Below are 25,496 nucleotides of genomic sequence, written 5' to 3' on the forward strand. Positions count from 1 at the left end.
CGAGCAGGGAGCCTGATGGGGGCTCGATCCCAGGACCCTGGGATCATCACCTGAGCTGAAGGCAGACGCTTAACGACTGAGCCACCCAGGCACCCCTAAATTTCTTGAGTATACTAATAGAATTGTAGTTATGTGGGAGAATGTCTTTGTTCTTAGGGGTAAAATGTCATGATGTCTAACTTATTTTTAAATGTTTAAATAGACCAGGGCGCCTGCGTGGTTCATTCGGTTAAACGTCTGCCTTTAGCCTAGGTCATGATCCCAGGGTCCTGGGATCGAGTCTTGCATTGGGCTCCTTGCTCAGCAGGAAGCCTGCTTCTCCCTCTGCCTGCAGCTCCCCCTGCTTGTGCCCTCTCACTCTCTCTCTGACAAATAAATAAAAAAAAATCTTTTTAAAAGTGGTTAAATAGACCAACTGTATTTATATATATATATTTATGAAAAGGGGAGAGAAAGAAAGAAATGTAGTAAAATAAAAAGTTGGGAAAAAGAAGTAAAATAAGACAAAATAAGATGAAAATACTATATAATTAAAAGGACTGTTGATTAATATGGTAGTTTTTATAAATATAGATATTTCCAGTTCATAGTTATATATTTACTCATTTTACTCATGTTTTAAACCAAATAATCAAACTACATAAAGTATTTTCTTGAACTTTCTATTCTCTTTGGTTCTGATGCTTTAGTATAAAGTTTATGTAGGTCTTTAATCAAGCAGGTAAAATTAAAATTGGGTATATCTTCAGAATTGCATTTTATGGGGTTTGATAACTTTGTCCCTTCAGAGCAGGAATTTAGTTGTGAGATTTTAGATCCTTAATAAGACAATATGGAAAGACTTCTCAAAAGCATTTCTAACAGACTTCGCTCTATGCAGACTTACCACTACTACTTCAGATGGTGCCCTGTCCCCTGGAAAGGCATTCTTGTACTTGGATCAGAGATGTACAGAGAGGGGGAAGAAGTCAACATTCGGACAACATGAGACACTGGCATAGAATGTAGTATCTGAATCCGCCGGAATCCTTATGTTATCCTGTATTAAAACATCTCTTTCAGGCGGTGAAATTGACTGTGTGGATAAGGATGGCAACACTCCTCTCCATGTGGCTGCAAGATACGGTCATGAGCTTTTGATTAACACCTTAATAACCAGCGGAGCTGACACAGCCAAGTAGGTTACTGCAAAAATACGGTAGAATAATTGCCACATGTGGGAATACTGCCAAGGGGATCTGCCATGTAGTAGACAGTTTCCATTAATCTAGGTTGAGGTGGATCTGTACCGTTATGCTAAATACAAATTAAATTTGCACTAAATTAAGTGACTTTTAGTGACAGATGCAAGGAAGAACCAATTTTATTTTCAGCTATATTAGAGAGAGGACTATTCCAGTGGTTTTACTTAAGGAGACTTGAACTCTATTCCTAACTCTACTTTCTAATACTCTGTTCTTTCCAGTGTTTAGTATTGGTTAAGCAGGAAGAATAAGACATAATTGGGCAAATTCAGAATTTATTCAGGGTGCTTGCTCAGTTTTGATGATAGAATTAGGGGGTACCGCTGAGTAAATCTGCTACATAGGGAAGGGGGATTGACTTCATTTTACACTTCAATTCCACAAGAATATAAGCATTTGAACAAGTCGGTCATAGTGCTGGGTGCTATGGGAAATTTCAGAAATAAGTCACCTGGTCGGTACCTTTAAGGAGCTAATAATTTTGTTAGAGGCCCAAGGCCCTCTTAAGACAAAGAACCATGGAAGAGAGTATATACTAAAATATAAAATAAATATATAAATATCTATATAAATATAAATAAAATCCTAAATGAGGCAGGACTTAAGTGGCAAAGCATTCAGGGTAGACAGTATATGCCATTGAGTGTAGACAGGTAGGAGAGAGCTCAAAGGTGGCCAGAGTTTCCAGAAAAGCCTTCAAGCAGAAGGTGAGTTTTGGGCAGGCTTTGAAGGATGACAATTACTTGAGTAGAGCAGGGGTGGCAGACGTCCTGAGCAGGGAGGAAAGCAGGAACAAGAGTTGAAAGAGTACAATTCCAGGATGCTCTGCCCTGGGTAGTATCATGGGTGGTTGGGAGCTCAGGCTTTCATGGGCGCTACATGGGCTCCAATCCAAGCTACCTTGCCTGTGAACTGTGTGACCTTGAGCCTGTTGCTAAAGCTCTCTGTGCTTCGGTTTCCTCATTTCAAAAATGGGAGTAATAACAGTACTTGCCCATAGGCGTGTTATGAGGATTAAAGGATTTAATTACTAGTAAAGCTCTCTGTATAGGTAAAGATAGATGTATGAGTTCTATAAATTATTGCCTAACATTATTAAACAAGATAATCCATGTTAAAAGCTCTTTGAAGAATGCCTACCACAGAGGACGCTATCAACAACTATTATTTTATTACTTAATAATATGTAGTAGAACCAAATTCAAGAGAGCCGTAAATAACTGAATAAAGAGTGTAGCTTTGATCACAGAGACTGTGGGTAATAAAAACTAAGTTTTCAGGAGAACAATATAAGAGCACTGTAGCATTAGGAATTCTATTTTATTTGCCAAGGTTGTGCAACAGAATTGAAAATCTTGCTTGAGAATAAGCCAAAATTTAAATGGTCCATGGAAGGCACTGGTGGGTTCCAGCAACCTCCTAGGGCCCCAGTCTAGTGGCGGGAACAAGATCCAGAGCAGACGATTCAAGTATTGTGAGGTTTGTACCACACTGTGGGAACATTCAGGGAGACACTGACTCTGTGGGTTTCACAAAAGAGGTGAGATTTCAGCAAAAAGAAGGACCGGTAGGAGTTTGTCCAGTAAACAAAACTGTGTGAGGTAAAAAAGATAGAGGGAAAGCAAGGAAGACATTCCAGGAAAAGAGAACAGTATTTACAAAGGCACAAACATGTGAATGTGTTGAAAGCAGATTGCCAAGCCTGGATCATCTGATGTGTGTGGAGAAATGGAAAGAAATGAGGTGGGAAGGCAGGAAGAGCCACATCATGAAGGACCTTGCATGTCCCGCTAAGGAGTTGAATTCTGTTCTGAGGCATTTGGAAGCTGTTAAAGAATTATAAGTGGATGTAGGGAATGTTGTGTCTCATGATCCCATTTGTGGGTGAGAAAGATCACTCTGACAATAGCCCACACGTGAGGGGGATGGTCCAGACCAGGGACATGTGGTGGCCTCTTGCAAATGTCCAGGAAGGAGAAGATGAGGACTTGGACTCAGGACCAGGCTGGGGGTGGAAAGAGAGGGTCACACTGACAAACAGTAAGAGCAGTGGGCTGTCTCCTTTCAGAAGAAAGGAATCCACTTACAGTCAAAGAACCTTTTTGACTGGGCTATTGCAAGTTAAAAGAAGCATCTCAGTCTTGTGGAAAGAGCACTGTCCTAAGATTCAGGGAGCTCTTTTTGGATTCTGTGTTCCCCACCAGAACATGGCTACTCAAAGCCAGAGTCAAATATCTAGGCACATCCACTTCACCGGTGATATGTTAATATTTTCAGTGGTAGTTTTCTTTCATCTCAGGGCCACTTGGGGAGTTTTAACCAAACATCCACGAATTTCTTTCTTTTTTTTTTTTTTTTTAAGATTTTATTTACTTATTTGACAGAGAGATAGAGCAGCAGGCAGAGGGAGAGGGAGAAGCAGGCTCTCCGCTGAGCAGGGAGCCCGATGTGGGACTCGATCCCAGGACTCTGGGATCATGACCTGAGCCGAAGGCAGCCGCCCAACAGACTGAGCCACCCAGGCGCCCCAAACAACCACGAATTTCTGATTTTCTTTCAGATTTGGATCCACTTGAGTGAGAAATGGGGCCCACTACTTACTTAAAATTTCCCTAAACACATTTGCTCAGTAAGCACAAGGTTCATTTCTTTGTAATTATTTTGCCTTCAGTTTATGCGAGCACACATGTGGCAAAAGTGCCTTAGAGAAGGCATTGTTGTTCAAGTAGCCTTTCTTTCCACTGCCTGTGCTGTGTCCTGGGGATGCCGCGAGGCAAACATTGTCCCAGCCTCAAGGAGCCACATCTGGTTATGTCACAGCGTATCTGGGGATAAGAATGCTCCCTGCAGTAAACAGTGGTTCATTAGGCCGCACTCACGCACGCACGTGTGTGTGTGTGTGTGTGTGTGTGTGTGTGTGTGTAGTACATGGGGAGGGAAATCACCTGAGGGGAAATGTCAAGATGGGGGAAGGAAAGTTGGAGAAGATTAACTTTGCTAAGAGCCCTCAGAAAATCACTGTTCTCTGGGTTTCTTGTAGATCCATGTGGAGTAGCTTATTAAAGAGGAGAAAAGTAGGACTTTTCCCTCTATTAATAAGTAAACAAATAGCATTTATGAAAATAACCCATCCTCATTCATTAACAATATGACCAAATATATTTTAAAAGATCTCTGTATGACAAGTGTTATGGTCATTACTTTTTATGAATTTGTTTGAATCTCATTCTCGGGCCCGATGAAATGTTTTTGATATTCTTCTTCCTTCTCTGGGCTTTAAGTCAGAGCACTTTCTGCAGCTTCTCAGTGCTCATGCAACTTCATGTGGTGCCAAAGCCCTCTGGTTTTTCTTCTTTAGCTTTTTTTAGGTTTGAGACACTTGTCTCTGGGATTTTAATTTGCCTTCTACCTTACTGATTCTGCCTCAACTGCAGCAAAATTAGGGGTATTATAGTTATGCAGGTAACTAGTTCTGCCATCTGTTCATTCACTGAATGTTTGCTGAAGGTCTGTGACGTCTCACCCGCTGCGTCAGCTTCTGGGGGCAGCGTTAGTTTCTGGGGGCTGTGTCAGCTTCTGGGGTTGTAGGAGTCCCTGCCCTCAAGGAATTTATAATTCACTGGGGGCAAGAATTAAACAAGCAGTTATAATCATGCATGCAAAGTGTGATGCAAGAATCACTGGGTACCACTGGATACAGAACGTATGTTGGACATAGCAGGGCTGGGGCGAGGGGGCTTCTGGGAAGAGCAGTGCTTAATGGAGACTGCAGGGTTAATAGCAATTAGTTAGGTCATGGTACTGAGAGACTTGCAGATCCCAGGTATAGACTTAAGTTATTTTTATTAGAGTGTTACTTGAATATGTATAAATGTGAAACTTGATAGAGACTCCTTAGGGTTTGCCTCTCCTATATCAGTAAGTCAAAAAAAAAAAAAAATTACGGCATACATGCAAACAGCAGTCAGTGTTCCCAGGTTAACAGTAGCAGCAGACGTTTATGAGTGCTTACCTGTGCTAGGCACTAACTCTCAGGAATTATATTTAATTGTCACAGCGACCCCGTGGGTGAGTGACACGATGATCGCCATCTTATAAGTGAAGTAAGTGAGGCACAGAGAGGTTCACTTACTTGCCTGAGGTCACAGAGCTTCTGAGGGGGTGGAAATGAGACTCCATCCTCAGCCATCTGGATCTGGAGGCGAGGCTCCTCAGCGAGAGGCTTGCTGTCTCTCTATGTAGTGGATGGTGCGATTGTGCACCATTTGCCAAAACTAAATCACCATTTTCGTGGGGTTATTGTCCTGGTGGCCGAGCTGCTGTCTCGTTAGAGGTCAGTACATGCTGCAGGACTAGAAGTTTTGCCGTGGCTTCGACACAGTAGAGGGCCAGTGGTCTCATCACAGAGCACAAACGCCAACTACTGCCGAATTCGGTGCATCTAGAAGGCTAAGCATACTGCATTGTCACTGGCCCTTCCCAGCTTCAGGTATCATTTGTCTGTTACATCCACCTTTTTTGTGTTCTTATTGGCCCCTGCCAATTTACCAGTAGTTCCGCATGACACCAGTGTGATCCCAAGTACAGACACGGGCGCTGACATACGGCAGAAGTCTGTCATGAGAAGGTGGTTGTTGAGATGAGCCAAAATATGCTTTTATACCACTTGCTTTAGGTTATCATCAAAAGGAAAAGACAGTTTAGAAATTCCCACAGAGAACTCTTGAAAGCCCGAAGGTATTTCCAGTGGCCCCCAGAGATGCACTAACTAGTTTGAGAAAGGCTATGAGAAGCTGGGCAGAAAAATGAGTTTCTTGTACCAAACAAAGCCTGGGGCAGGATAGAGCCTTGGCTTCTCCAGGAGGAAGGGGCAGAAGTCCACTGAGTCTAGAATACTGGTTGATTAAGCAACAGCTAGATCCAGAAGTGGCTTGTAAGCCACATTAGAGTGTTTGGTCTTGATTCAAAAGAAACCACTGAAAGTGTCAGTAGGTTGCAAACAGCAAGGACCAGCCTCATTGTTGTCAGTTATACCCAAATGCCTCTACCTTAGGGGTGTGTGATACTCAGAATGACCTAGATAAAATTAATAGGAAACTGATCTTTTGATTTGGGTTGATCAGTCAAGTAAGAATCATCAAATCATTTGATGATCAAAAATCATCAAATGTTTTCATCTCACCTGCTCAGTGGACAAAACTAAACCAATCCACCTTCCCTAGGAGACTTGTGAGATAAGTACTATAAAGAATTTTGAAATGTAGAAAGATAGGAATGCTAGCAGATCACAATTTATTCTTGGCTTTTTAAGAATCACAAAGCTGATTTTAAGGAATCACAGCCTGATTACAACTTCAAAACTTACAGACCGCTGATTATGCAACTAAGCTAATAATAATTTCAAGGGCAGTACTAATACTAACTTGTATGGTAAAGGCTTATCATGGTCCAGACCTTCTGTTAGCACCTGGGTGCATTATTAATTAGTTCTTACAATTGCTCTGTAAGATGACACTGTTTTGATCTTTATTTTCTGGATGAGGGAACCATTACATACTTGCCAAAGATCAAATAGCTAGCAAGTGTCAAAATTAGGACTCAAACCCAAGATTTCTGACCCCATCACCTTAACTCAGTGTTTTTTTAGCATACAGCCTCAGAGAAGGCTCTAGAAAGCATTGGAGGTGGGAAGGAACAGCCCTCTCTGATGCCAAGGGGAAAGCTTAAAAGAACTGATGTTCTCATAGTGCACAAGCCCTTTCCTTACCTCTGATAGCTGTCTACAATTTATTCTGACCTCATTTATTCTGAAATAACTGGGTAGGAGATGCCAGCTAACAGCTAAATAAGAAATAGCTAATACAAATGTGTCCCATTAATTTTATGACTGGTCAAATGTAGCATTTTAGCTGGAATTGGTCTCCTCTTTCCTGTAATTTATGCATTGTTAAGTTTAGTGTTATCTGACGTCTTTATTTCTTGATCTTCTGTGATGTATAAAATAAGATAAAATAAGAGTGATGCTTCTTATTTGCCTAAGACAGCCAAACCCTAATTTTCCTGCTAAAGGTTTTATGACTCTTCCTTTATAAGCAGTCTTACTTTATAATAATAGAGGAGTAATTTTATTTTGAAATACATGAATCATTTCTGAAGTGATCCAGAGATTCTGAATTTGACTTTTATTTTCTTTCCAATCTCAGCCTGATATTTCGTTTTCCTGTTTGAACCATAGTATCATATTCAAGTTCAAATGCAGTGGTACTTGAGTCTAAATTAGTATGTTTTCAAACCTACATTGAGGTAGTGATTTTTTATTAACTATTGAATAAAATATATATATTAAACAGAATTTTGCTAGACCTTTTAGAATAGTTTTACCCCTCTTCTCAAGTTTATAAGTAACAGAAACAGAAGAGAGAATTAGCTAATGTAGAGTATGATGAATTACTTGAATATAATGATGTTAAGTGGCAAAGTTGATTAGAAATATTAATAATGAAGTTTATGGAATATGTTACAATGCTGTTGCTGATATACTATCACTTACACTTTTTATGTTTTTCCTAATTGATTTCTTATAGAATTTGATGCTATTTTCTCTAATTCATTTGCTTGTATTATTGTATATAAAGATATGTATTTTTGTATCTTTATAAAATATATTATTATATTGTGTATATATACATATATGCATGTATATGTATATACATATAATATGTATGTAATACATAACATTTTAATATATTTTACGTGTTATGTATTTGTACACATATATATTTTTATTAAAGTTATATTTAAAGAATGGGGAAGACTCAAAGAAATCTTGGGAAATCCAACCCAATTCCAGGCACATTCTTTCAGGAACTTAAAACCATCCTGGAAAATACTGTTTTTCTCTTGCAAATGTCCAGAGATACTAATATAATCACATTTTTGCCTTACTTGCCCTAAACAAATAAAGTGGCTAGGTACAGTCTCATTGGCTTAAAATTCCATTTAGTAAGGTGCTCTTAAAACATGTTATACATTTTAAAAAATCACAGCATCAAGAGGACAATATAAATATAGCAGCACAGATAGAAAATCTTCTCTCCCATCCCCCAATGCCCGCTTCCTTTCCGTGAACATCAAGGTTGTCACTGGTGCAATTGCTTTTCAGAATTTTTTTTGTAAATGATGAGAGAGGCAATTACAAGCAGTTCTCCTCTGCATGACACTGCCCGGAAGACAAGCAAATTGCACCTCTTGATGGATGCCAGCTATTATATACAGTGGGTTGGAAATCTCCATATAGGGAAAGGAAAATGAACAGAGGGGAGACTGAACAAAAACACCAATACACAGAAGTTTTCATGGAAAGAGAGAGGTGGTTAATTGTTGGCCAACTCAGATTTGGCAGAACGCTGAATACCATGAAATAGCTGTGAATATGTATATACTTTCACACATTCACACACATCATAATAACTTTTGAGATAGCAAATAAAAGTCATGTATCTGAAACCTAACCAACTCAAACCATATGTGTTTCTTAATGAGTTATAGAGTCTGAAAACGGGCAACTTTGTGCCAGGGAAGAAACTTGGGTCATTAATGCTGCAGGTGTAAATACACGTACTTACTTGTGTTATGCAGAGGATTTGCAGAAATTGAAATAACGTTATTTGACTATGATGAGATGTTCTGAGAAATGAGCACTAACATTATAAATTCTTATAAGAACACTGGAACCTCTCGATGATGCTGTTTGTTAGGAACAACAGTTCAGCACACGGCTTCGGGTCCTTGTGTGAGGAGAGGCGATGGGCAAGAGGAAGATTTTATTTTAAAGGAAAAAGCACGGCTGTCAGAAGGGACACTGCCTGTCCCTTAAGGGATCATCCTGGGGACTGTGTTATGATGGGGTATCAGTCTAAAAAGTCCTTTTCTAGACTCTTTCTGTAATACTGTTAGGGAAAGTATGCTAGATTTATGAAACGTATGCAAGATAATGTGTGTTGCTCCAGCACATTTTCGTGACTGGTGTCCTGAGGTGGGTTAATAGGCAGTATAGAAGTCTGTTAGGAAGATGAAGTTGTACCCGCAAAAGGTAAACATTGGTTTTTATTCGCATGCAACTTTTTTTTTCCGATAATACAGCCATTATTAACTCTTAGCAAAGTACTTGGCACATAATAGGTCAATAGTATTTCTTTATCAATTCAAGGAACGAACAGGTCACTGAATAAAACAGGTTGCTGACATAAAACTACTCAGTTGAAAGAAAAAAAGGTAAATTAATCTTAAATGTAGAGTCACCCTTTATAGGAAACATTACCTTAAAAAGATACATTCCTATTGTTAGGGGTTTTTAATTCTGGTCTAGGTTTAGGATTTTATTATGTTAAGGTGGAAAATGATTGCATAATTATTTCCTGAGTGGAGGAATTACAAAATTGTTTCAGGCAAAGATCCTGAAGCTAGGTGTTGTGGATTTAATTTTCATCAGAAAACTTCCAGAAACATTGTTGTCCTTCTGCATGTATCTTGAGATCTGTTACTGTGAGCCACTGTTTTTTTCCTCCTCAGGTGTGGAATCCATAGCATGTTCCCCCTACATTTAGCTGCCCTAAATGCTCACTCTGACTGCTGCAGAAAACTCTTATCATCGGGTAAGTAACCCCATTACCACAGATGAGGCTTAATGTGTCCTGTAAGTGAGCCACATGGCTCTAGGTGTCTGGTCAGAGTAAGTGGCTGCCCGTGCTTCCTGTCATTCATTACCTGATCTGGGGACAGCTCCCAGCAGTCCTTGGTGTTGTTGCTGTTTGAGTGTCAGTATTCCTGCCCCAAGATGAGAGTCTTGTCTGTTTTTCAAGTTAAAGCTTGGATGAGCCAGAGTGAGAGACAGGCAGGGGGATGGCCATAGCTTACTGGAAGTTTGTCGGAATCAGGGAAAATACCTTTGAGGCTTAAAAGGGTGGATTTAACAGTTAATATTTTCAACAAAGGAAAAAAGGCCAAAGCCCCCACATTTTGACAGTAGAAATGTCACATTACCTTCCTCCTCTGTGGGCTCTGATAAATCCCTATAGTGTGATCCCCTCCAACTAGGTTTAATTTTTATTTTTTAAATGTGGGTCTGTTTGGAACCAAGAAATTCTTCCTGGTTTGGAGCTTTGCTAATCTTTCTTATCACTGCTTCTGCCAACCTCCATGTATTAAGAAGTTCCTGGCTTTCAAAGGTGATAGAGGTCTGCAAGGCAAAGATTGTTTATGAATTAATTCAACAGACATCCCAGAGGCATTTTTTTTTTTCCTTTTAAGTGCTTTACCTGTGGTTGATTCTGCCTTCACCGCTTTTGGCATGTTTAAAAATAATCCCTGCATGAAAGCATGTTTCCCGAATCTTAAACCAGCTGAAAGCTAATAATACACATAAGAAAATATCTACTCCAGCATGTTAAGATTACTCCTTTGCTGTCCATGTTTTCTCCATGTGTTCTGTCTGCCTGTCTATTGCCCTACTTATCTCAAATTGGTTTCATAAATTTCTATCCTGGGATTGAAATATGGGGCTGTTGTTCACCCAGGGCTGAATGTGAAAATAAATTCTTCTAGACTTCATGGTTCTTCTATAAAATTGCCAAGCTTGAGCAGTTACCATTCGTTTCCATGACAACCTCTTTCTGACTACAATTGCTTGCGTTCTGGTTTTTCTACTAACTGATTTTTCTGTCTCTGCAATGTTTCTTGTGGTTTAACTAGGACAAAAGTATAGCATAGTATCCTTGTTTAGTAATGAGCACGTGCTGTCTGCAGGCTTTGAAATAGACACCCCAGATAAATTTGGAAGAACGTGCCTTCATGCTGCTGCTGCAGGAGGGTGAGTAGTTAGCAATTTCAGTTCTTGTTTCATGACTTAACTCCTAATTTCTCTTACTTGGCTTAAGTTGTCTGTGAATCAAAAGCAATTTCCTTAGTAAGATGGGTAAGAATCATTTCTACCAATACCAAATAACACTTTTGCACTTCCATATTAATTGTATGTTTGTTCTTCCTAAGAAAAATTTTTAGCCCATCTCATATAGAAAATAGTATTCTTTGTTTTCTCTTCTCTCTTTCCCTTTTTTTTTAATTGTAGGTCTTCAGCCTATAGAATATGTATCTACTTGATATGCACTCTACCAAAAGAAAATAATTTGAGATTTGTTCCTAAGTTTTTCCTTTTTTGTCGCTGGTAGGTGGAGGATGATCAAGGGAATCCAAGATTGAGTTAGTTCATGTTTATTTACAGCTATTTTTGTCCTTATTTCAAAACCGATTTTTAAGTACGTAAATGGTTAAAGGGGACTGAAGGTCAAGAAAACCCAAGGCATAGGCAAGAAGCGATTTAATCCTTGCCTTTTTGTTTCAAGTTGTAAAGAGCATTTTTCATCAGATAGTCTTTTTCATATCAGTGGTGAGAGTAAGGCTCTGATCAATATGTTGTTGATATATGACCCGACATTGACCAAACATGGCCTCTCTCGGATGACCTTGTTTGGGTAAGGTGTTAGTTCTTAATCAGTTTGCTAGTCCTCAGGGAACAGCAGTGCTTCTCCATTTGTCATCTGTACATTTTCAAAGGCATTACCTTTTTATCAGAGGTGGGTTGACTGTGAAGCTTTAGGGCCCTTATTTGCATGGGTCCCTTCCGAAATCTTGTATTTAGTTTTATATTCATAATTGTGTGTTATTTCTTAAATGGATCTCCTTCTCCCCAACCCCTCTCTCCAAATCAAATGAGCTTCATAAGTCACACAACTGGATCTGCCTCTGCCTTTGATCCTTTGGTTTTATTCAGTAAGAGACAGGTGCTTTTATATCAACTGGCATGCGACACCAACACATAATGGTCTCAGAAAGTTCTTATATTTTATGACTGAAACAGCGGGTTCTCTGAGAAAAGTGGCTACAAAGAGTGAATGGGGGTAGGGGGAGCCCTGCTCGGGTTCCTCATTAATGAGATCATTTTTCATATTTAAATGATAATAAAACAATAAATCCTAGACGACTACTCAGCACTCCAAGTTTAGAACAAGGTGATTTTCTCTTTTTATGCCGACATTTAAAAAAAGTATCAGACCTTGGCAACACACCATTCTGGATTCACATCTGAAACTCCTATTACAATTAATATTTAGCGACATGCCTTTCAATAGGAAAATTCACTTCAGTGGGTCCTTTTTCTCTACTAAACATGATTTATTGCTTCTGCGAATGACAAAGAAGCTTTGGAAGATCACTATGCTCCATTACATCATTTTCGGCCTTTTATTTTTTGTACATTTATTTACCTGTATTACAAAGACAGGGAAATGCAGCTGTTTTATTTCCCATTATGGAGAGTCTGGGTTGAAAATGGTTATCACGGTGAATTCATTCTCCTGTGATAAAAGGTAATGCTTCTCCATTCTGGCTCATTGTTTAGAGGTGACATGAAATCATCATAGGTGTAAGGGGTTGTTTCCCAAACTCTTGATGGTTTTAAAGGAGAATCTTGGGATACACGATGAAACCATCACTAAAAGGTTTAACCATGTAATAATCATTAAATACCTTGGTCATGGAATTGAAAATGTTCCATCAAGCTCTTTGATGGATTGATTTATTAGCTTGGGAAAAGGAATTTCAGGAACCTCAGATCCTTGCAATACCGTATTCCTCTAAGATGTTCAGGTTGGTTTTGCGTTAGCAGAATTTAAAGCTGGAGCTATCATTTCATCTTGGCCTGCACTTTGCCAAAAACAGCTCTTTCTGAAGATAGCCCAGCAATTGACCTCTACCATCTTAATGATGTTTTTTTTCCCTGTCTTTCTAGTAATGTGGAATGTATAAAACTCTTGCAGAGCAGCGGAGCGGATTTCCATAAAAAGGACAAGTGTGGGAGGTATGTAAACAGGGAATTCTGCTTCAAGTGCCTCAGTAACAGGGGTGGGGAGCAGTCCATCTGGAAATCACGTTATAGTGAAATGGTAAACAGGGAAGCTAGCTGGGGAGATTCCATCCTCAGAAGGAAATCCCTTTTTGTAGCGAAACACCAACAAAGCAGGCACAAGCCCCAAGACAAGCATCTCCTCTCATGGCTTCTGTTAGAAGGGCCAGTTGTGTCTTGCCTTCTTCCGGTTTTGTTCCCATAGCATCTCTCTACCCCTCCCCTCCACGTGCACCCTGGCTCTTGGAGTTGCGACAGATTTCTTCTCTTACCAACCTACCTAGGCTAACGCCTACTCACCCTTCCAGATTTATATCAAATAACCCCTCCCGCCCCCGCTGCATGGGTGCCCCTCCTCTCTGCTCCCCTGGGACCCTCCCTACTCCACAACTGGAGCACACATCACACTGTTCTAGTGGACCAGTAAAAAAGCCCATTCATTGACTGTAAAATATAAAAGAGTGGCCTTGAAAATTAATAAATAGTTCATGAGATAAAGTTATTTTATTTCTAGTATTCCATTTGATTATTATTCCCTAACTATTGGCTAGTTTCTGCAGTGACTTACTCTTGGCAAGGTGCATGTATTTCCTATGTTACCCACTTGGTTTTTCATAATAACTCTATGAGATAAATGGGAATGCTTCCTATCCTTTTTAATAGATGAAGAAATTGAGCTTGGAGAAACTAAATGAGTTATACCTGTAAAAAATTTACGTGTACATGTAAAATTCCAGGAATTTTAGATCTAGACTAGATGTTAGGGGGCAGCTGCTCATGGGTCATTACTGAAGTAAGGACAAGGAAGCCCAGACCCAGAGAGGGGATGTGATTTGGTGCAGCTTACAGATCTGCCTGGACTAGAACCCAGGGCTTCTGATTCCTTGGATATTGTTCTTCCCTCTAGTCTGTATCCCTACCGCCAAGAGACTTGTAGTTCAATGGAGAAGATGAGACAATACCAAGAGCTAAAGTCAAGGCAATGTGGGATGAGAGCTCATGAGAGACCCAGACAGGAGCTGCACAATCTCAGACAAAAGGGAAAGAAACTTCTGGGACTTAAGAAGCTTTGGGATTTTGATGGGTAGAAGTGGTTCAGGAGAGGACATTCCAGGGAAGAAAACAACATGGGGATAGGCAGGGGAGATGTGGACATGACTGAAGAGACCTCAGGTGATCCCATTTGGATGCAGTGATGGGTTCATATAGGGGGGATAGAGAAACTTCATGAAGGTAGTTTGGGCTCAGCTTAGAAAGGTCTTTGATTCCAGACTAAGGAATCAAGGCTTTTCTCAGTAGAGAGGACCAGTGGTTTTAGAACAGAATGTCCTATGTGGGTATTGGACCTTAGAAAATCCAGTTCTTCACTCATACCAACTAGAAATTAGATAGAAGTTTGATTAGAGCTAAGGAGGCCAATAGGGATGGTATTGCAATAGTCCAGAAGAGCTAGTGTAGACCTACACCAGGGTAGGCACTAGGAATGGAAAGAAAAGATAGATCCCAGGTAGGTGGCCTCAGCTCCAAGTTATAAAGTCAAAGGAAGGCATGTCCCTTGGCTTCCACACTCTGAGAGCTAAAGAGCTTCCGCACTCCTAGGAATACTGCTGTCAGTGCTAATGCAGATGATGGCGGCGGCGGGGGGGTGGGGTGGGTGTGTGTCTTTTTCAGATGAATGAAGTAATAAATTCCTGTCTGTTTTTCAGGACGCCTTTGCACTATGCAGCTGCAAATTGTCATTTCCACTGTATTGAGACATTAGTGACCACAGGGGCCAACGTTAATGAAACAGATGACTGGGGACGCACAGCTTTGCACTATGCTGCTGCATCCGACATGGATAGAAAGTAAAAACAGCCTTGCTCAAATTTCCTTTGGGGGTATGACTGGGGAGGGGGAGGGTTTGCTAAGTTTTCTTCACGCTGCCTCCTTGAAGCTGTGAATGAAGAATATCTCTCATCCAGACCCAGAGGAGTTAGAATTGCCTCATCCCTAACCCCGGTTTTCCCATTCTGCTCTCTTTATGTTTGATTATTACATGTCACTGCTCCATTGTTTCTCTTCTCCGGTCGTTGGGTTGAATGCTAAGTGGGGCTGTCAAGCTCAGGTTTTCAGTTCATCCAAAATCGCTTGTAATTTATTTTGTCATATCCTACAGTTTTCATCATCACCACTTAAATGCTTCATTTGCCCTCAGACTTACATTTGCTAATAAATTCGTTGCATGGCAGAAGTATCCATCTATGTATAATCCCAGTAGCCTTCAAATGCAGTGTCAGTATGTGCAGAATTGGTACTGTTGTTCCAAACTGGGCATGAATGCTCTTTCAGGAGCTGAAGGGGAGGAGGTTGGATGCCCTGGACATGTTTGGATTCTAGGTGCCTAGGAATAGAAAGCAGAAATAAATGAACCAGTTCAGGTGGGAAAGGAGGGAGAGGTGCCTACCTACAGCTTATGAGATTGTTCTCAAAGACTCGAGGACCAAGGCCTCCTTCATAGGAATGCTTTTTGGTGACCCTGTTTGGAGAACTATTGACTTACTTGCTGTGCTGTGCTATGGAATTGATTCTGGGTCAGGGCTAAATTCTTTTCTTATATAGCAGTGGCTTTCACATATTTTACAGTGACCCACAGTAAGAAATACATTTTACATCATGACCCAGCATACACACTCAAATAGGTATGTTTTAAATATATATGTAAAAAGGCAGCAAAAATTTTGTAAGACCATATTTACTTTTAGTATGTATGATGCATTCTGATATTTTCTTCTACTATTTTGTTAAAAAAAAAAAAGGCAACAAAATACTGCAACCCACTAAATTGATTTCACAATTCCATAGTGGATTATGATCCATATTTCCAGTTTGGAAAACACTGTTCATATTATATGATATTGGCGAGTCTGATGTAGCTGCACTCAGGATCTCATAGGCACATCTTTTTAGGGGAGACCTCCTTCCAGTTGCCCTCACTCAGAGGAAACGACATTTATTAGTTACTAATTCAACAAATGTTTATTGAGCATCTACTCCGTAGCAGGCTCTATGCTGTTCACTTAGAATAGAATGGGGGGACAAGTACACTTCATGTGTTAAGAACTATAAAAAGGAATCCTAGGTGATGAAGAATTGCTCTGGCAGTTGAGGGGTGACTAGAACCCCATTCCTGGATAAATGAGATGCTTAACTGATAAGGAGGCAGCAAGGAGTGTGGTAGGAGTCAGGGAAGTTTAAGCTCCATCACCTCCTATTTACTTGGGGAGTTTAGGATATTTATGGAAGGGTGGGCAACTTGGTGTCTTACTCTCTGATACCTGGGCAGAAGTTCTAGGAAAGTCATGTTCTCAGTTGGGTTCTGTGGAGGAGAACAGATTTACTGGATGGCCTTTCAGAGAACCACATACGTCCTCAGTGAAAAAAATCAGTAGTGCTTATGTCTTTTGGGTTGCAGGAAAAGTCGTTGAGATATAAGCTGTATCAAAATCATTAGCAACTTTGCCATGAAAGCAAATAATTGTAATTTTTTTTTCTTTCCCTTATGCTGAGAAGTAAGACTATCTTAGGAAATGCCCATGAAAATTCAGAAGAACTTGAAAGAGCCAGAGAGCTGAAGGAAAAGGAAGCCGCATTGTAAGTTTCTGCTTAGCTGAAAGCACAAGAGGTGGTTACTGATGCTTGTCTGCTCTTCTGGGTTGCTACACAGGCCAGCCTTACTATTGGGGGGCTTTATTTGGGTTCTTGAGGAAGTGATATGGGCTTGCCTTTAGTGAAGAAGAAATGATTCTTTTAATATATCCTTCAGTTACGCTATTTTCACACAAGGAACTCTTCCTAAAATTGGAAACTTTACTGAGACCATCACTGTGATGGGTCAGCAGTTTCTAGGAGTAGGTGTCTTAAATATCATTTTTGACTCTGCCATATATTATCATATGCCTCAGGGGACATATTAAGCCTCCTCCCAGGGCCTTAGGCTCTCCTTTAATGACTTGGGGGGTAACTATTTAGCAGGTTCTAGAAATAAATGTTCTGAGAATCCAGTGTGAAATACAATGGTGGTGCTCTCCCACACACACACCAGCTCACAAACAGCCCCCTGCTCCTGCTGACAGCTGCCCCCTTCCCCGCCTCATCCCACCGGCCTCTCTCTGGCTTTTGATAGAGACTCAGCCCGGACTGTGACAAGAGCCAGGAGTCACTGCCATCACCCAGGGGTGCTGACGCGCAGGAAGCTCTATGCTTTGTCCTCTGACAGTCCTCCCTGTGCGACAAGGCACCGTGCGAAGGTCGTGCTCTGCCCAGAGCAGTGCCCAGTATGTTGCGGGGAGTTCAGTAACTTAAATAAATGAACAAATGAATGAGTGCTGCCCACACTCTGTGTCCTGCTCTGTGAGACCTAGGGGGTGGAGTGCTCTAGGAATCTGCACACACACAGTTCTTAGCGTGTTTATTCTCTTCTCCCGCTGTCAGAGGAACCAATTTCTCTGTGACCTGAAGGCTTGTGTCCCCTCTGGGGTCGTCCCACTGCCCACTGGGCTCTCCTCCCATGTCTAGACCATGGAGGGAAGGGGGGTTAGAGAGTGTGGCTCTGGTACAGGCTGTGGGACGTAACTTTGGCTGTCACTGGGCTGGGGACAGGACACATAGTAAAGCAGAATGACCACGGTTTTGCCCTGATATTCCAAACTTAATGATATTCAAAGGCTGTAGAATCTTAAGGCACCTCAGCAAATGCCCCCTTCTCCAGCGAAATGTCAGCTTGTCCTGTGCCAGAGTAGTCCTCTTAACAGCTGATACAGAGGGAAAAAGGACAAGCAGGCGAAAGTGCCTGAAAGCGCTTTCATGCAGAGGCTGCACCTATCATCCAAATGCATTCCTGATTTAAAGTGCATGTCTTGATTTTGCAGCTTAGGTTCCAAAATTGCTAGCCATGGCCTCTTAGGAGAAAAGACAAGCATCCCCAGTTAAAACTGGAATTTCTTTCCCCTTAGAAACAATCTGGAGAATATTCAAATTCTATAGTACTGTTGTTTTTTCTAAGAGTGCTGTTGGTAGTATAGCTCAGCTCTATCCTGGGGTAAATAACTCTTTGGAAGCAAGTCCAAGTGTTTTCCAAATTACGTATTAAATTCACCAACTGATTTTTAGAGTGTAATTCTTTCAGAAGCTGGGGACTGTGTGTCCACTAGAATGCTATTCCTATTGAATGATTTTATTTCAGGAGCCAAATTCTGCTTAAAATGAGTCAGACCTGGGATCCTGTCCATGGGCATTTAATTACCAAAAAAAAAAAAAAAAGACTTCCTTTTAAGGTGCAAGTTACCAAAGACTGCATGATATCAGAACTCCAATATTAGTTTGATTTATTATGGAGCATTTTATGGATAAATCATGCGACATGTAGATATTTGGTTTAAAAAATTAATGTCTTTCATCAGTTTTTCTAGAAATTAAAACGTGTTTTAACTATGTTTATGTGTGATTTATTTACTCCTTTGCCTTATGCCAAAAGATAGGTGAGTGTCATTTTAAAGTGTTTGAGTCACAGGATGGTGTATGGAAGTGTTGAATCACTATATTGCACACTGAAACTAATATTACACTGCATGTTAACTAACTGGAATTAAAATAAAAACTTAAATAAAAAATAAATAAAAACAAAACCAAAAATAAAGTGTTTGACTAAACTATAGAAACTTCCCCTTGGAAGATCTTATTTAATGTACACACATCTATTGTATATTTTAAATATGATTTGAGTATTTGAGAATTTTGATTTGAGTATGAAATTGAATCTGCTTGACCTTATAAAGGACATGTTTGTCCCACTGCCACAGATAGAAAACTAAGATTATGGAGTGGTGCTCCCGCCTAGTTATTCCCTCTCTGGCCAGCAGGGTTGTACCACTTGTAAGAGGCCTGGAGGAGAACTCCATACATCCCTGGACACCCGTGTCCTGGAGTTGGAGGCATTTCAGCAAACGTGGAACTCCTTCCTCCAACCTACTGTAAAGATTGTGGCTTTTCCAGAAAAATTACAACTCTGTCAGAAGAGGCTTTCTAAGCTTATTATTTATTATTTTATTCTAGTCTGTACACAATGATGCAATTTAAGCCTCTATGTTCAAATGTGGTTACAGAATTAATACGTTATGTTTTAAATATTTGCCCATTCCTTTAATCTTTTTATTATTCTTAAGTTCTTTTCTTGTTGTTATTTTCTTATTCTTTCTAGCTTTCATTTTCCAACCTTTTGATTGACGGTAAAGTCTCCAATAGCAAAGCTAAAAGTACACCCCTCCCTTGTTACAATGGACTGACCACTTCTTTGTTAAATTTGAGACTTCATTTTTTGAATGTGGAGCTCTAAAACTCATTATTCAGTAATTTTTTTTTAAGGTTTTATTTCTTTATTTGAGAGAGAGAGACAGAGATAGCGACACAGAGCACAAGCAGGGAGGAGAGGGAGAAGCAGGCTTCCCGCCAAGCGGGGAACCTAACGCGGGGTTCGATCCCAGGACCCTGGGATCATGACCTGAGCCAAAGGCAGAAGTTTAACTCTGCTTAACCTGCTGAGCCACCTATTCAGGTGCCCCTATTCAGTAATCTTGATGACAGACAGGTTCTGTGCACTGGGTGTTATACACAAATAATGAATCATGGAACACCACGTCAAAAAATATTGAAGTACTGTATGGTGACTAACATAACAAGATGAATCACTGAACTCTACCTCTGAAACTAATAATACACTATATTGCTAATTAATTGAACTTAAAATTAAAAAAAGGAACCCCCCAAAAAATAAGGTAAAAAGGAAAAAAACCTTAATTATTCTTTATTATGCTAATTGAAATAGGTCAGACAGAGAAAGATAAATATCATAAGATTTCACTTATATGTGGAATCTAAAAAACAAAACAAAGGAGCGAACAAAACCAGACCGAGACTCCTAAGTACAGAGAACAAACTGGTGGTTGCTGGAGGTGGGGGTGGTGGTGGTGGTGGAGGGATGGGCGAAATTGGTGAAGAGCATTAGGCGTCCACACTTCCAGCTGTAAGATACATAAGTCATGGAGATGAAAAGTACAGCACAGGGAATACTGTCAATAATATTGTAATAACATTGTGTGGTGCCAGAAGGTGACTACCTTTACAGTGGTGAGCATCGCATCATGTATAGAATGGTGAAATCACTGTGTTGTACACCTGAAACTAATAAAACATTGTACATCAGCTATAAAAAGAAAACCCAAAACATTCTGTTATCAATGCAGGAGGAGACAAATGGATTATTGTAACAGAACAGAGTCCATACATGAACCCGTGTGTGGATAAATATGCAATATTGATCATGACATTAAAACAACTCAGTGAGGAGGGGAGAGTCATGGATAATCTCTTTTCCCCCCTCTCAATAAACCTAACCACCCTCTTGTCCCTGAAACCTTTCCTGAATTCTAGAATGGCTATTTTAAGCTGAAATAAAGATGGAAACACACACACGTGTAAAACTTCAGTGCATAAACCGTCATTGCCATAGGATTTTTAAAGAAACACTTAAATTCACGAAGTGCTTTGTGGAACATTCATAATAGGAAAATGCATTCGTTATTGCTTTTGGTCTAGAGATGTTTTCTAAAATAGCACCTCATCTTTATACTTACAGATGTCTAGAGTTCCTGCTTCAAAATGATGCAAATCCATCTATCCGGGACAAGCAAGGCTACAATAGCATACATTATGCTGCTGCCTATGGGCACAGACAGTGTCTGGAATTGGTGAGTCGTTCTGTCTTGTTTTATTTTCTCTAACACACACACACACACACACACACACACACACGAACCCTGCAGATGCTGGTCGTAATCTCTCACAAATGCTCTCATTGCCTAATTAAGTCCTCACTAGAAATTGCCTTGAAGATATTCTGTGGTAAGTAATTAAGTTGTTTTACTTCACAGTATGTAGACCTTGTTCCATTTCTGTCCATCCTAATCTCACAGCTGACTGGCAGTTGCTTCGTTTCCATATTAACTTGGACTAGGAATGTTTGACTGCTGTACGGACAGTTTGTATTTTAAAGAGAATTTGGATGTATCAAATAAGCTCAGTATATTTTTCGAAGTCACACTGATCACCCTAATATTCAATAACAGTGTTGTAAGAGGACTTACATAACCGTTAGGGATAAGTTTGTCATGGTCCCACATTTGTAGTTTAGGCAAAGAAATTGGCAAGGGCACATCAGCAGAATTTTTTTCTCTCTCTCTCTCTCTCTTTTTTTTTTATTATGTTATGTTAGTCACCATACATTACATCATTAGTTTTTGATGCAGTGTTCCATGATTCATTGTTTGCGTGTAACACCCAGTGCTCCATTCAATACATGCCCTCTTTAATACCCATCACCAGGCTAACCCATCCCCCCACCCCCCTCCCCTCTAGAACCCTGAGTTTGTTTCTCAGAGTCCATGGTCTCTCATGGTTCATCTCCCCCTCCAATTTCCCCCCCTTCATTTTTCCCTTCCTACTATCTTCTTTTTTTTTTTTTAACCTATAATGTATTATTTGTTTCAGGGGTACAGGTCTGTGATTCATCAGTGTTACACAATTCATAGTGCTCAGCATAGCACATACCCTCCCCAATATCCATCACCCAGTCTCCCCATCCCTCCCACCTCCCCCTCCACTCCAGCAACCCTCAGTTTGTTTCCTGAGATTTAGAGTCTCTTATGGTTTGTCTCCCTCTCTGGTTTCATCTTGTTTCATTTTTTCCTCCCTTCCCCTATGATCCTCTGTCTTGTTTCTCAAATTCCTCATATTAGTGAGATCATATGATACTTGTCTTTCTCTGATTGACTTATTTCGCTTACCATAATACCCTCTAGTTCCATCCACGTCATTGCAAATGGCAAGATTTTGGGTTTTTTGATGGCTGCATAATATTCCATTGTGTATATATACACCACATCTTCTTTATCCATTCATCTGTCGATGGACATCTTGGCTCTTTCCATAGTTTGGCTATTGTGGATATTGCTGCTATAAACATCGGGGTGCACATACCCCTTCAGATCCCTACATTTGTATCTTTGGGGTAAATACCCAGTAGTGCAATTGCTGGGTCGTAGGGTAGCTCTATTTTCAACTTTTTGAGGAACCTCCATACTGTTATCCAGAGTGGCTGCACCAGCTTGCATTCCCACCAACAGTGTAGGAGGGTTCCCCTTTCTCCGCATCCTCGCCAACATCTGTCATTTCCTGACTTATTGATTTTAGCCATTCTGACTGGTGGTATCTCACTGAGGTTTTGATTTGTATTTACCTGATGCTGAGTGATAGAACAGCAGAATTTATTGGAATTTCCAAACCACCAAAAATTTCAAACCTATAGTTACCAAAAATCATCTGGAGGTTTGAGGTCAGAAGCCCTTCTATTGGTGTAGGTCACCAGAGATGAACTTCAATGACCATGGGGACAGAAATGTAAAGTGAACAAGTGAAGTGAGCCCAGGTCTAGAGCAACGGGGAGTGGGGGGATTGTGCCAAATAGGACATGCTATGTCTAAAGGGAGAAACAGCTTGTCAGCTCTAGTGATGGAGATCAGGTGGTAATTCATACTCAGGATTGAAGTCCAGTGCTTCCAGAGAAACTAGAAATCTAGACTTTTTATGTGAAATTTCCTATTTTGAAAACACTGAGTAGGTCAGGAAGAAAAAACATGGGTTTGTGGTTAAATCCTGCCTGTAGGTCACTGTTTATCATCTCCTAAGCATCACGCAAGTGGGGAGAGGGGCAGAGGGAGAGAATCTTCAAACAGACCACTCACTGAGCACAGAGTCCAACAAGGGGCTCAATTCCACAACCCTAAGACCATGATCTGAGCTGAAACCAAGAGTTGGATACCCTAACCAACTGAGCCACCCAGGCGCCCCCACTTAGGGTCATTCTTACTATATTTCTCTTAACTGTGAATGTGGAAAAATGCTCACAGACATTTGAAAATGAAGAGGTGATTGGAAATAAAGAGCTGATGATTCTAGTGTTGCTGTGTGTGGCATTTATTAGTGAATTGTACCTACCTTCATCATTCTTGAAGACTTCTAAGTCTTTTTTCCTGAGCTTCTTGTGGATGCTGAAGATTTCCTTGTTTGACCTTGAGGTGGCATTTTTTTTCCCTCTTATTTTGATTCCATCAGAGTTTCTCTTCCAGTTACTGTGGCTGCATAACAAATCACCCCAACAATTAGTGGCTCAAAACAACAGTCATTATTTAATATCTCTTACTGTTTCTGTGGATCAGGAATTCAGGAAGGGCTGAGCTTAGTGGTTCCAGTTAAAGGTATCCTCTGAGATTACAGTCAATGTCTGGGGCTGGCATAATCTCAAAGTCTTCTTTAGTCATATGTCAGTTACCTGGGTTGTACGATTTATTATTTTTTTTAAGATTTTATTTATTTATTTATTTGACAGAGAGAGAGACAGCAAGAGAGGGAACACAAGCAGGGGGAGTGGGAGAGGGAGCAGCAGGCTTCCTGCAGAGCAGGGAGCCCAATGTGGGACTTGATCCCAGGACCCTGAGCCAAAGGCAGATGCTTAATGACTGAGCCACTCAGGCGCCCCTGGGTTGTAAGATTTCAATAGCTTCTTTGGGGCTTCTTTATCTGGTTTTCTCTAGCATGGTGGTTTCAGAGTGGTTGGATATCTTACATGGTGGCTCAGGGATCCAAAAGCATTCTGCTCCGGGACAGAGTGGTAGAGAGCCAGAAGGAGAATGAGTGAGAGAAAGACAGTATCGCTCTTAATGATCTAGCCTTGAAGGTCCCACAGGGTCACTCCAGAGTGGAAAAGTAGACTCCATCTTTCAAAGGGAAGGGTGTCAAAGAATTTGTAGACATATTTCAAAACCACCCAGTTCCACAGGAAGATATAGAAAGCCAGTGATTCCATAGCCTTCTATAAGATGGACTTCCATGGAGAACCACCTGTAGCCAAGGGGCAGTCCCTTATCTTGTAGAGGGGCAAACCAAACCACAGGGCAGTAACTGGTTTGTACCAAAGAGGCAGCTCTGGTCAGTGGAAGAAGCAGGCTCACAAATCGAGATTCCTGATTTAAAAAACAAGAAATGTTTACCACGCCATGCTGCCTTCCAGTGCAGGGCAAAGCTCCACCCCCGCCCCCCCCCAGGCTGTTCGGCATGGAGCAAAAGCTTGGTAGAAACTGGTTAAGATAGAAGACAATATCCCTCTGCCTTCTAACACCAGCATTGCTGTGGAAGTTGATCTCGACCTATCACCAGATAGGACTCTGTGTTTAGGTCCCACGTAAGAAAGGCTCCTCACAAAGTGTGTGTGTGCATGTGTGTATGTTTAGGAATCAGTGGCAGTGTGAAGGTTTACTATTTTTACGACCCATTATGAGCCTGCATTCCAAAATGTACTTAAGACACAGCTGTCTTTAATTGGTTCTCTCTATGAAAACCACATGTCATAATTGGACATATGAAATTTTATTACAGAGTTATTATAATCTTAATAACTTTGCTGTTTTTTTTTTTTTTTTTAAAGATTTTATTTATTTATTTGAGAGAGAGAGAATGAGAGAGAGCACATGAGAGGGAGGAGGGTCAGAGGGAGAAGCAGACTCCCTGCCGAGCAGGGAGCCCGATGCGGGACTCGATCCAGGGACTCCAGGATCATGACCTGAGCCGAAGGCAGTTGCTTAACCAACTGAGCCACCCAGGCGCCCTAACTTTGCTGTTTTAAAGTACTTTTGAGGAGTTATCTTTAATCCCATAGCATAAGTAACTCTGAGAATGAATATCCTGTAACTTTCTTTCTCTGTAAATAATATATTGCGTATTATTTTCATTTTTCAGGAAAGCCATTTCAGGGCCATTATTTCTGTTATCCAACGAAAAGGTTTTCTGTCCACAAGAAGGTTTTCGAAGTTCTGTCTGATAATGAAATTACCTCTTTGACTGTATCAAAACTTGCCCTGTGATTTACAAAGAGATGATTATTCTTGGCAATTTTAAGACATTTGAAAGTAGGTAGGGGAGGTATCCATTGATCTTAATTTATAGTGTCAGTTGAAAAAGCCAGATTATCAATATAATTTGGTAGAAATGTCATCGTTTGCCCTCAGGAAAGGACCTGAGTGGGTTTATAACACAGATGGGATGAAAATACTCCTCATTACCCTGAATGATTGTGGTTGGATGGAAAGTTCTGTATATGTCCATTTTGGAATACATCCTAAGATTCCTCTTGGGTGTGGTTCAGC

The 25,496-nt window shown here is 40.5% G+C and overlaps 1 protein-coding gene across 6 annotated transcripts in view; it reads left to right on the top strand.

Annotated features, from left to right (window-relative positions):
• ANKRD44 (ankyrin repeat domain 44) overlaps window positions 1–25,496 on the top strand; it is a 320,329-nt gene that overhangs the window by 205,322 nt on the left and 89,511 nt on the right. For 3 of the 6 annotated variants that reach the window (XM_035007476.1, XM_035007479.1, XM_035007478.1), the window contains exons 10-16: window positions 1,063–1,177; window positions 9,816–9,898; window positions 11,049–11,112; window positions 13,090–13,158; window positions 14,910–15,050; window positions 16,753–16,836; window positions 20,876–20,987. In XM_035007476.1, the coding sequence (XP_034863367.1) occupies window positions 1,063–1,177; window positions 9,816–9,898; window positions 11,049–11,112; window positions 13,090–13,158; window positions 14,910–15,050; window positions 16,753–16,836; window positions 20,876–20,987 (668 nt within the window). The remainder of the gene's footprint in view (window positions 1–1,062; window positions 1,178–9,815; window positions 9,899–11,048; window positions 11,113–13,089; window positions 13,159–14,909; window positions 15,051–16,752; window positions 16,837–20,875; window positions 20,988–25,496) is intronic. The other 3 variants (XM_035007475.1, XM_035007477.1, XM_035007480.1) reach the window with 1 other exon arrangement.

This window comes from Mirounga leonina, unplaced genomic scaffold, assembly GCF_011800145.1.
Source record: "Mirounga leonina isolate KUSES-001 unplaced genomic scaffold, KU_Mleo_1.0 Mir_151, whole genome shotgun sequence".
Lineage (NCBI taxonomy): Eukaryota > Metazoa > Chordata > Mammalia > Carnivora > Phocidae > Mirounga > Mirounga leonina.